The sequence below is a fragment of the Grampus griseus genome (assembly GCF_964374135.1).
Source record: "Grampus griseus genome assembly, chromosome: 8".
NCBI lineage: Eukaryota > Metazoa > Chordata > Mammalia > Artiodactyla > Delphinidae > Grampus > Grampus griseus.
The window spans coordinates 19,572,948-19,585,318 of record NC_139002.1 but is presented as its reverse complement, the minus strand read 5'-3'; the positions used below and the strand labels follow the sequence as shown (position 1 = coordinate 19,585,318).

The 12,371-nt window shown below is 54.1% G+C and overlaps 1 protein-coding gene across 13 annotated transcripts in view; it reads left to right on the top strand.

The window, feature by feature from the left end:
* The window catches only part of NCAM1 (neural cell adhesion molecule 1), a 315,556-nt gene extending 304,090 nt beyond the window's left edge, over positions 1–11,466 (top strand). For 10 of the 13 annotated variants that reach the window (XM_082659893.1, XM_082659905.1, XM_082659904.1 and 7 more), the window contains 4 exons: positions 6,059–6,266; positions 7,562–7,678; positions 8,670–9,476; positions 10,917–11,466. In XM_082659893.1, the coding sequence (XP_082516019.1) occupies positions 6,059–6,266; positions 7,562–7,678; positions 8,670–9,476; positions 10,917–11,037 (1,253 nt within the window). In that variant the 3' untranslated portion in view covers positions 11,038–11,466. The remainder of the gene's footprint in view (positions 1–6,058; positions 6,267–7,561; positions 7,679–8,669; positions 9,477–10,916) is intronic. The other 3 variants (XM_082659898.1, XM_082659897.1, XM_082659896.1) reach the window with 1 other exon arrangement.
* The last annotated feature ends 905 nt before the right edge of the window (positions 11,467–12,371 follow it).

Sequence of the window (12,371 nt, the reverse complement as noted above, 5' to 3'; positions counted from 1 at the left end):
ATTCTGGTGGAAGCCAGCTGCCCCTCTGCTGTTGGGGGTAGCCCCCGCCATGCCCAGGAGAGGAGGTGAGGTGTGTTTGTTAAAGTTCCCCGTAGAGACTCGAGTGAATCCTGCTCAGTGGCGTCCGTGTCTGAGCTCAGGGGTACCTTCTCCTGAATAAAAACTACCCCCTCCGTTGTGGTCACATATCATTCCACATATCTCATCTCTGAGCATCTCCACAGAAGTCTGATTTTTGTTCATTTTGGTTTCTTTACTTTTCGGTTCTGTTGTCATTTTTTAATGTTCAACGACTAGCCTTTCTCTTTGGGAATCCAAATGATCCTGTGGTCTGCGGGGCAGAGCTGCCCGTGGCAGTGGGCACAGGCCCGTGTCCCCAGCGCTGGTAGTTTAGAGGGTCAGGTACACACACCGGCGGCCACAGGCCACCCAACGGCTCAGCCAGGCAGCGCCTCTCGCCCTGGCCCCGTTGGCCTCCAGCCCCGCCGTGAACCTCTCCCCCGGGCTCCCCGATCTCCCGTCCCACCATGGCAGCGGGAGCAGACACGGTTCTTAGGCACAAGGCAGAGTATCAAGGAGAGGCCCATGGTGCCTCCAGGCCCGGTGTAGAATCCCAGGGCCATTAGGAAGGCAAAGGAGGGAGACATGGTCCTCACGCAGGTCACCCATCACTGTCCCCTGACTCCCGGCAGGCTCTTGGTATCATCTTCGGCAGAAGTTGCATATTCACCCAGGAGGGCCCATCTCAGAGGTCTGCCCCACCCTGGTCCCAGGCCCATAGGCAAGGGCCTATGTCTGTGTTTCTGAAGATCTGGCCCAAAGTGTGGGGAGGCCTGACATCCATGACCCTGTCCCCTCAGCTCATTCTGGGCCAGGCAGGCCTCAGCTGAAGCAACGTTGGGGTCATTGCATTGGCCCCATTCGGATAGGCCCGTGGTTTGTAAGGGACGCCCTTTCGGGAGACAGCATTCAGGCACGCCCGCCCCCACCGGACACTGAGCCACCCTCATGGTGGCTGCAGCCCTCAGCCCCGCCGGGAGCCCCTGAGACAGGCCCTGAAGGAGGGAACGCTCGCTGCCCCGCTCAGCCGCCCTGCCCCCGCGCCCTGTCTCAGTGCTGCCCGATCTCGACACGCCACAGGGCTTCTCTGCTCGTGTTTTGCAATATTTATACGGCAGGTCTGGATCACGTTTTTCTACTAATAAGAATGCTAACATTGTTGTGTAGATAATCAGCGAGGCCTTGATGAAGTTTACACCTTTGCATTATTAAAGGAAATAACAGTTCATGTGAACTCACCAGCGTGTTTGGATTTTATTTGATAGTTGTGTATCCTACAAAGTGCCAAAATCCCTTTGCCTCCACCTCACAGGTACCTGGATTACTTTGATTGCCCCAGAGAGCCCTTTAAATTGGACCCCAAACTCATAGCTTGCTGAGTGGAGTTCTAGTCAAAGGAATCACTTTCCCTTCCTCATGAGGAGTGATGCAGTTTTCTCAGCTCTCCTAAGAGCTGCTGTGGGTCACCGCCTCCTTGGACTTCCCCCAGCAGACAGGGCGAGGGGAAAGTGCCTTTGCGGAGCCAGAAGGTGGTCACCTTGGGATCAGGGGCACACTCTGGGCCACCGGAACCACAACTCTGTTGCAAGTTCTCGCGATTGCACGGCTCCCTTAACGACTTCATATCCGAGGCTTCACAGAGTGACGTGGTGACAGAGAGAATCTAAGAGAAAGGTCTCATTGGCAAGCCCTATTCTCTCTATAATCACACTTAGTTGGATGCCTCCTGAAAGCCCCAAGACCAGCCGTCTATTCAGCAGATTCCAGGAAGGAACAAGCAGACGAGTGAACCAGAACCTCAGCTTAATTGGTCTGAGAGGCGGAGGCGGGAGGGGGCACTTCTGCACTGATGTCCCGTGACACAGTGACTTGGGCCCCCTCAACTGCAAGGTGGGAGATGTCTTCCCATTTTGAGGCATTTATGAGCATAGGCACTTGTAGGTCTCAGTCTTGGGCAAGCCAGGTGTTCAGTGCCGACACCTCCCAGACCAGGAACCACAGAGGATGTGCAGCCCCAGCTCCATAGCCCTACCGTTCAGCGCAGCTCTAAGCCCAGAGGTTGTGGAGGAACTGCTCCCAAGAAGCACTCTATGTATGCAGGTGTGCAGATGGGGTAGCCAGGAGAGGTCAGGGGAAGGTCATGCAAAGATAGACCCCAAAGTTGTTTTCTTTTCCTTTTGTCAAATGTTAAGCAGGATGCAGGAGATAACCTTTGTCCTTCTAGCTTCCTGGACTAAACAATTCTGTCGCAGCCACCAAGAGGTAATGAATGTTGGCTTGACTTGGGTACGCTTTCATTTGCGTTCTGTGTTTCCTTTATTTACAGTTTTTTGTAAATCTTCACACATCCTTTCTCCAGCTTGAGGGGTACCTCACTTCCTCTGGAAGTCTAGACTCTTAATGTTGAACTGGGTGGTCCCTTGGGGATAAGTCTTTTTTCTCTCCATCCATCAAGTACATCAGTTAGGTCAGGGCCACCAGGTAAGACTGCACAGCTCATCCTTGGGTGGGGAGTCATAGGAACAGCTGTTATTCATTGTAATGCAGGCAGAAAACTTAGAAACAGTGGTCCTCAAAGTCTGGGGTGCATAAGAATCGCTGGGGAGCTCCATCAAATCCTGAGCCTCAGCCCCAGAGATTCTGACTTGGTAGAATGGGGGAACCCCAGAATCTGAATTCTTAACAAAGCACCCCAGGAATTCTGCTGCAGGTGGAGAAACATTATGCTGAAAGGTATTTACTTTTCAACTAAAGATACAATCATAAGAATCAATGAATAAAGATGGGACCTACCAATTGTCCTGCAGGAAAAAGTCCTGCTCAGTACACACTGTGGAGGACATGGACATTAGGGAATCTGTACCCTGTGCTGGGGACTGTAGGACACCTAACATGCAATGACAGGCCCTTAGAGTTGAAGAGGACCTGAAGACATCCTCTATCCTAGGCTCTGCCCAGTGCAGGAACCTCAGCCAGAGCATTATGGTATCCCGGCCAAGGGATTTTCCAGCCTCTTCTTGAATGCCGCTGGCAACAGGGAGCTCTTCCAAGGCAGCTCACGCCACACTTAAATAGCTCTTGTGTGTTAGTTCTGTCTCATGTGAGCTCAAGTTTGCCTCCTACCCCCATAGTTGCCATCCACTAGGGACACTGAATAAGACTGCTTCCTTCTCATGTCACACCTTTAAATATTTGGAGACAGTGTTCTCATCTCCAAGGCTAAACACTGTTCCTTTGTTCAACAAATATTCTTTGAACATTTCTTATAAGTTGGGTTGTCCTAGATGCTGGGGAGACAAGAGACAGGGTACCTGCCAGGATATTCTAGAGGGCGGGGCAGCCAGATAAAAGCATGTCAATGAACAGAAAATGACAGATAGTGGTAAGAGGAGCATAAAACAGGGTAATGTGGTAGGTACTGGGTAGAGGTGCCTGAGTAGATAAGAGATCAGGGCAGGGGAGGGGGGAACCTCTGCAAGAAGGTGACATTTGAGCTGAACCTGCAAGAAAGCAAAGAGCCACCACAGGGTGCCGGGGCTGGAGGGTTCCAGGCACTATGACAGGAACGGGCTGGGCGTGGTGAGCAGATAGAATGGAGCTGCTCCCGGCTAGAGCACAGGGATTGGAGGCAGGGCTCAGTGCCCTGAGTTGTGATGGTCAGAGGAGTGGGAGAGTCCACAGCACGTGTAACACCTTTTAGACCAAGGGAAAGAATTTGAATTTTATATCAAATGTGAGAGAAGACCATTGCCCTACCTTCTGTTTTATATCAGTCTCGTTGCCCTCCTGGCCCTTGGAGGTGTTGGCCTTGGCCTTCAGAGCAGTGCAGCCCTCTGATGGATCTGCTGAGCCCAGAGCACAGGTGGATAACGGCTGCTTCTCCCACACCGAGCAGCTTTGCAGTGGTTTGTTTTTCTTCCTTAGAGACCTGACTAGTTCCCTAAAACCGTATTTATGTATAAACCTCAGAACATGGTGTTAGTGCCTTTGAGTCCAAAAATACAGACATTCTTTCCCCACGAAAATACCTTAGGCTCCTTCTGCAGGAAGTAGACACTATTGGGTATAGGTGTCAGGTGGCCTCCAGCCCTGAGTCGTGGGATGGGGAGGAAGCCCAAGGCCGTATTTCTTCCCTGTTCAGGGAAGCAGCTTTGGTATTCTGACCAAGAAGGCCTGCGTGGCTTTCTTTGCTTTTGTGTGTGGATGTGTGAGCGCCACGGGGGAGCAGAGTGGACGGTGTGCTACTGGGGAGAAGACCGGCTCTAGCTGACCGCAGGGACCCATGGCCAGTTTCCTGCTGCCAAAGCCCGGAGACAGAGTGGTCAGAGCTGGGTCCTCTGAGCATGGAGCCCGTTGCCAGACTCGGGCCTTCCTGGGGAACAGGCTGTGTCTTCAGTGTGGGTTGAAAGGGACCAGTGGGGGAGCCTGAGGAGGGGCTGGGAAGCAAGAGCAAGGTCCCAAGGAGGCAAAAATATTCAAGATCCTAGGAGGTTCCTCCAGCGCAGGCCCAGCTGAGCCCTGGGTGCCAGGAATTAGGTTGTGAGTGGTCGTCTCTTATGTGCTGGCCAGTGCCTATACACTGAATTGAAGTTAGAAATAAGGGCCATCAGAATAGAACAGCAGTTGAAGGAGCCCCGCCATGCCTGAGCAGGGCCCCTGGGACACACAGAGGGCCTCCCAGGAGCACAAACCACATGGAGACAGAGTGTGTGGCCCATCTCTGTCACCTTGGGTTACCTGTTCTTTCCATTATTTGGCACGTGATGTGGCCAGAGGCCCCTGGGCCTGGCCCAGATTCAGCAAAGGCCCTGTGAGACCCAGGTTGTGTTGGCCACAGTTCCTGCCTCCAGTCAATACGCCTGGGTGACCCAAGTGGGTCCAGAGGACACAGGAAGCTTCAGACAAGGTCTGGTGGTACGATGGGGCTGCCCCTCTGGAACCCTGTCCCCCCAGAAGAAAAATGAAGCAGGGTACCCACTTTTCAGCCTGGGGTCATGTTTTCCACACTGGCTTCCACAGAGCTCTGCATGGGTCCTTGCTTCCCCCAGCACAGCCTTCCGCCTCCCAGATGCTGGTGGGAATCACCAAGCGGGCAGGGGTCCACCGCAGGCACCTAGCACCAATCACGAGGGGGCCCTATGGAACCGAGCCTGGGGTCCTTCTGTGATACCATCAATAGCCCAGGGCCCCCAGGGGATTCTAGATGGACACCAGGGAGTAAGACACAGAGGTTGAGTCGTTCCAGTGAGTCCAGCTGGAGCGGGGATGCCAGGCGCTGCTCAAAGGTGAGAATGTGTGTCCGTCTGTGGTAGGCACGCGTCCTGTGTGAGTGAGCCTGTCGTGCGTGGGTCATCTCTGGGTGAGTCGGCTGGGTTTCTTGAAATCTGATCCAAGCGTGCCTGGCTCCCAGATGGTGAGTATTCCCAGCCCTTCCGCCTCGCCCTCTGGGCCGAGCGAGGCCCCCATATCTCCAGAGTAACTGGCTTCATTCGTCTCCCTGGTGCAATGAAGAAGGAGATGGTCCAAAGTCGGGATCCTCTGGAGCGGCTCCTAAAGAGGGGGAAGGAAGCGCGCAGGTGCACGGGGCGTCTTGATGTGTCTGACGTCCCCACAAGCCCAAAGGAAGCCCTGGGAACCCTCTGTCGCCCCATCTGGGACCCTGTCCCTGGCAGCTCCCAGGGCTCACGGGGAGACCAACTGAGTGTGGGTTGAGAGCAGGGATGGAGACACATTGCCCAGTCTCCTCCTGACGTGTGGGTGCCTTGTGCCCTTGTCCCCTGGTCTATGAGAGGAGGCTGCCATCCCTCCCTCTTGAAGAAAGAGACGCTGTTGTCTCAACACCTGGGGGTAGAGAGGCCCCAGGGAAAGTGTCACTCTGAACACAGATGCCACAGCCGTCCTGTGGGCTCTACCCCACCCCCAGGGCTGTTGCTCAGCAGGTCCAGGTCTGCATCTCAGTGTACTAACCAGCACCATCCCTCTCTCCCTCCCCCACAAGCCAACGGCAGCCCCACCTCAGGCCTGAGCACGGGCGCCATCGTGGGCATCCTCGTCGTCACCTTCGTCCTGCTGCTGGTGGCCGTGGATGTCACCTGCTACTTCCTGAACAAGTGTGGCCTGCTCATGTGCATCGCCGTCAACCTGTGCGGAAAAGCCGGGCCTGGAGCCAAGGGCAAGGACATGGAGGAGGGCAAAGCCGCCTTCTCGTGAGTGCAGACCCGCCCGCTGCTGCGGAGCGCTACACTCTGCCCCGGCCTGGGGCCCAGCGAGGGAGCCACCTTAGCTTCCCCATTGGAAACCCCGAGGGGAGCAGAGCATTAGCGAACTGTCTCTCAAAGTATGGTCTTCAGGGGTACCCGTTTAAAAAGCAGACAGCTGGACCCAACCCCACATCTAGAATCGCATAGACGTTTGAAATCCCTCCATAGGTCAAAATGAGGGGAATTGTCAGAGCTAAGCCTGGAGGGGAGCTACCATGGAGGGGTCAGCATTTGAGAGACACACTTGCCTTGCTGCCGTTCATGCATCCATCATTCAACAAATATTTATGGTGCAGCCGCTACAGGCACGGCACCATCCCCAGGCATTAGGGGACAGCAGTGAACAAAGCAGATGAAAGTACCTGTCCTCCTGGAGGACGATCCAGCATCCTCCTGCAGGATGTGCTCCAGCATCTCTGGAGAAACAGATCCTGAGCCAAATAGCAGGAACCTTCACAGACTGTCACTGGGTGGGGCTGAGGTGGAGTGAGGCGAGAAGGGACAGAGCAAGGAAATCAGTTGTTAGCGCCACCCCATGCCAGGCACTGTATATACACACACATACGTCATGTACTTATACATGTATGTACATGCACACACACATGTACACATGTTTTACTCACATATACGTATAGCTATACTTATACATGTATGTACTTACATATACTTATACGTATACACATACATATACATACATCATATACTTACACGTATACATACTTACATATATGTATAGCTATACTTATACATGTATGTACATACATATACACATGCATATACATACATCGTATACTTACACGTATACATACTTACATATACGTACACATATACTTATATATACATCATACACTTATCCGTGTTCGTACTTACGTATACATATACACATATGCGTACATACTTACGTGTATACAAATATAGATGACTTGAGCACTGGACTGTGCCAGGCACTGTGCTAAGCACTTTATATCCATTATCTCAGTTAATGTTCGTAACGTCTAGGCAAGGTAGAGACTGTTATCTGCCCCATTCTCCAGGTGAGGAAACGGAGGTATGAGTGAGCAGGTCACACGGCCAGCAAGAGCGGAGGCTGAGATGCCGCACTTGACTCTGGTTCTGGATCCCACCACCCCCCCACCCCAGCCTCGAGCGAGGCACAGGTGCCTGAGCCGTAGCTGGCTTCCCTGGGAGCCCCCTGCATCCCCCAGCTCCCTGGGATGGAACCAGCAGAGCTGTCTCCACAGGAAAGATGAGACCAAGGAACCCATCGTGGAGGTGCGAACTGAGGAGGAACGGACCCCAAACCACGACGGAGGGAAACACACAGAGCCCAACGAGACCACGCCGCTGACGGAGCCCGAGTACGTGGGCGGGGCGGGCTGCCACCTCCTTGGCACAGCCTCACAGCCACCACATCTCCCTGCGCACAGCTCCATGCTTCCCACCCACGGCTCCCCAGCCGAGCATGGCAGGCTAGAATTCTGGAGTGCTGGGCCAGGAATGCCTGACCCCGCTCTCTCCCTAGAGAGGAGGCATTCCTGATTCTACCTGGGTGGCTGTGGGTGCCTTAAAGGCTCCGTGCATACATGGGATCCCTAGACGCTGTGCCCAGCTCACACACACATTCTGGAAATGGCTTAAGGAGACAAAACTTCATTGAGAGAGTCTGAGCTTAGCAGATTCTGTTTAGGATTTCCAAGAACTCTAGGGTTTTCTGCCTTCTTCCTAAAAGGGCGAGGGAAGCTGGGGCCCTGGTAAAAACTCCCTGGTTCTCCTGGTCTCGGAAGCCTTGGGGACCCCCAGTCAGAGCCACATCCAGCTGTGATGGTAATGACCACGGGGGTATCGTGGGTCCTGTGGGTTTGAAGGAAATGGAGTTTAATGGAAGCACAAAATCTCTGGCTGGACCACCCACAGCCCTGAGGGACCACGGGGAGCCCTCTTCGTCTCAGGGGCAGGTGGGCCCAGTTCCCCAGGGACCTAGGTATGACGCCTGCGGTGGTGGACGCTGAGCTCCAGCTGGCCTCTCCCTGAGTCGAGATGCAGGCAGGGGTCCGAAAGGGCCGCCAGGGCTGCAGGGAAGGGAGCCCGTGCAGATCGGGAGGGGAGTCAGCAGGGAGGAAGGTGACAGGCCCTGTTAGACTGCCGAGTTCTCTGTTGTCTCCTGTGTCCTCTTCTGCCCGCCTGGGCGTGTGCTTCCTCTGACGTCCTCCTCTCTCTGTGGGCCTGTGTCCATGCCTGTGCGTCCCCGCATGCCAGCCCCCGGCCCCCGCCTTGGCCTCCGCCCTTCCCGGCTTCTCTGTCCGTCTCAGCTTCATCGTCTATCTCTTCTACTTCCTGTCCTCCCCACAGGCTGCCTGCTGACACCACAGCCACTGTTGAGGACATGCTGCCTTCTGTCACCACCGTCACCGCTAACTCTGACACTATCACCGAAACCTTTGCCACTGCTCAGAACAGCCCCACCAGTGAGACCACCACCCTCACCTCCAGTATCGCCCCTGTGGCCACGGCCACCCCTGATTCAAACTCTGTGCCCTCCGGCCAGGCCACCCCTTCCAAGGGGCCCGGCGTCGCCGCCACCTCCCTGCCCCCAGCCTCAGCCCCCAAGGTCGCCCCCCTCGTTGACCTGAGCGACCCCCCGACCTCAGCCCCCGCCGCCAGCAACCTGTCCTCTAGCGTCCTGGCAAACCAGGGGGGCGTGCTCAGCCCCAGCGCCCCTGCCAGTGCGGGCGAGGCCCCCAAGGCCCCTCCGGCCAGCAAGCCGGTCCCCTCCCCGGCCGGGGCAGCCGGTCCCCTAGCAGTGGCACCGACGACCCCCACCCCAGAAGTCCCCCAGGCCAAGCAGGAGGCTCCCGGCACCAAAGGTCCGGACCCTGAGCCCACCCAGCCCGGCGCCGCGAAGAGCCCGGCCGAGGCAGCCAGGGCCCTCGCCAGCCCGAAGAGCGAGGCGGCCTCCATCAGCACCACAAACCCTGCCCAGGGCGAGGACTTTAAAATGGACGAAGGGAACTTCAAGACCCCAGATATTGACCTTGCAAAGGATGTTTTTGCAGCCCTGGGCTCTCCTGCTCCCGCCGCTGGGGCCAGTGGACAAGCCCCTGAGCTTGCTCCTTCCACTGCCGACGGCTCTGTTCCTCCTGCACCAGCCAAGACCGAGTACGGCCTCTCTCTGTCCATTGTCGTCGGGTGGTGTCCCGTGGTGGTGGTGTGCGTTTGTGCTGTGTCCTCCCTGTTAGATGTGTCTTCAGCCTACTCCAGAGCTTCTCGGAGGCGACTGTCAGCCAGGGGCTGGGCCGAGGCAGAGAGTGGGGACAGGCAGCAGGCCCGGCAGGCAGCCGCCTGCTGACTAATTAGGTCACGTTAATTAGGTTTTATCCTTATCTTCCTAGCAGTGGCGTCTGTTGCCCCTGGAGGAGCCTTTGCATTCGGGCCACTGATGAGCGTAGCTTGGGAAGTGAGCTAAGGAGGTCAAGGTGCCCTGATCGGCGACACTGGGACCCACAGACAGTGTGTCATCCAGGGCAAGACCGAGTCCCCACCAGAATGGCACGGGTATTCGGGGAAGTAAAGAGGCAGACCCTGAGGCTCGTGTGGGGAGAGGATCTGTGTGGTCTAGAAGGCCCTGTCACACTCCAACCGACACACCTACCCACCCACCCTTGCTTCTCCTGCCCTTGAGGGACTGCGAAGACGCAGAGCTCCCAAGCACTGAATGACTGCTGGGTCTTCCAAGTTCGAGGCCAGGTCCTTCAGCTTACAGGTTTCTTCAGTGTGAGGCCAAAATGCAGGGGCACCAGCTGGGGCTGGGGTCTGAGTCTGCTCTGGTGTGTCCTTAAGCCAGATTCTCACTCTTGGGACTGAGTCAGACAGAGGTTTTTATAGAGGCTCCTGTGGCTGCCCCCAGATAAGCGGAGGTGCTGCCCCCAAGAGCAGCAAGGGGACCCTCCCCAGGAGCCCCGAATCTGTCAGAAAATAAAAGGACAGCCCCGCCCACCCAGCTCCCCTGCAGCCCGGCAGCCCACTCTGGCCTCTCACCAGACTCCCATGGAAAGCTGCCTCAGTAACAAAGAGCATTTTCTTACCCTGCCCTGGCAAGCCATAGAGGCCTCACCAGGAAAGGCAGAGCACAGAGGGGTGGGGGTGAGGACAGGCAAGCGCAGGTGGTTTACAGAGGGCCCCCTGGGATCAGTACCAGGGAGCCCAACATACATGATTTATACCAAGCTGGGCTGCTGCAGCCATGCAGCATGAGGAAAAGCCTGCACCTGCTGCACTTGCACCAGCCCAGGTAAAGCTGGAGCCCCTGGCCTCAGATTAGGGCCGGAAGGGCTCCTTCCGCTGATTCAGTGGCTCTCTACTTTGGCTGCAAGTTAGAACCACTTGGGTGCTTTTAAAAGTCACCACATTCATAGCACTTAAATCAGGATTTCTGGGGACACGGCCCAGGCATCAGTGATTTTTAGAGACTCCAGGTGATCCTGACGTGCAGCTGAGTTTGGAGACCAGTGCTCTAACTGGAGCCCCCTTTGAGGAACTGGCCAGAGGGTGCGTTACTGCAGACCGTGGTCTCAGTGCTGTTTTCCTGATTCTCCGCAGGAAGGGTCCTGTAGAAGCAAAGCCGGAGTGCCAGGAGACAGAAACGAAGCCAGCGCCAGCCGAAGTCAAGACGGTCCCCAACGATGCCACACAAACAAAGGAGAACGAGAGCAAAGCATGATGGGTGACGAGACACCAGCAAAGATCAAAATTAAAAGTGACACAACAGCTTCACCAGAGCATCTCCAATATCTCATACACACACACACACACACACACACACACACACACACACACACACATCTCATTCCTCTAGTGTCTTTTGCCTTTAAAAAAAAAACTAAGCAGATCAACGTGGGATCTCCTTTTTGTAGCTTTATAGAAAGGGTTCCTTTGCTGCGCACTCACTTGTAAGAAAATGAGACAAAAAGGTGAAACCCACAGCCAAACTAGGACTCTCCGTTCCCTGAAACCATTTAAAAATCAAACAAAAGGACCCCAAATTAAGAATCTAGGAAGCTCAGAAAAATAAAATCTCTAGGTTCAGGAAGACCGCACTTGGTGTTGCCCAACTGGCACAGACCAGGTTCAGAGAAATACTTCCAGACACTAAGACTAACCGAATGAACAAAGTCCAAGTTTATTTTTATACTTTCAGTCGAGTTTGAACTCTGTAAAACCTCATAAATAAGTTATAATTTCTGTTCACTTTGTATTTGTCCAGTATGCAAAGTGTGTCACCCTTTCTAGCTGAATTCAATTCCCACATAGACTCTTGTTTTGTAGGAAGAATGCCAAATTGCAGCTTCTGGGGGTAGATCTCAATTTGCAGTATTCGGATTTCTTTTCCTTTCCTTTTCTTTTTCCTTCTTTTTTTTTTACCTTTCTGCCAACTTTGCTTTCCAGTGTTTACAAGTTGACAAATGTTTGACTTCAGTTGTGTTTCAATGTCTGTGTAAAAGAGCTGCCTTTTTTTTAAGTTACAAGTACTGCCCAGGGGTGTAGGATCGTCACAGGACAGCTTCACGAAATCTGATTGTTTACAGTGGCTCTTCCCCCCTTTCTGATTTGAAATTTTTGCCTGTGTGCGACTCAGGTGAAAATTCATCTCGTTCTGGAATGGTTTTGCTTTCGGGTTTTCAGTTCTTTTTTGTTTCCTAGGGGGTTAGACCACTTCTGATTAGCTACCACCTGCCTGTTATCTGTGAAAAGGATCTGCTCCCCAGGCATCCCTGTCCTTCCTTTTGAAGGACTCTTAGGCTTTGTTGAATGAAGCAGAGAAGATTGTATAGTTAGGGCTGGTCTTGGTGAACACACATTTTTTACCCCAAACATCCCCTTTTTTGTAGAAAGCCAAATAAAATATATACGTACAATTTCCTTTCGAGCCCAGAATCTAGATTTGAGCGGAAGAGCATGTGTGCTTCAGGGAATTAGTGTCTTTTTTTGGAAGTCTGTTGAAGTAAAATAACATCGGCCTTCTGTTCACTTGGGCAGCGTTTGTAGAAACAAAAG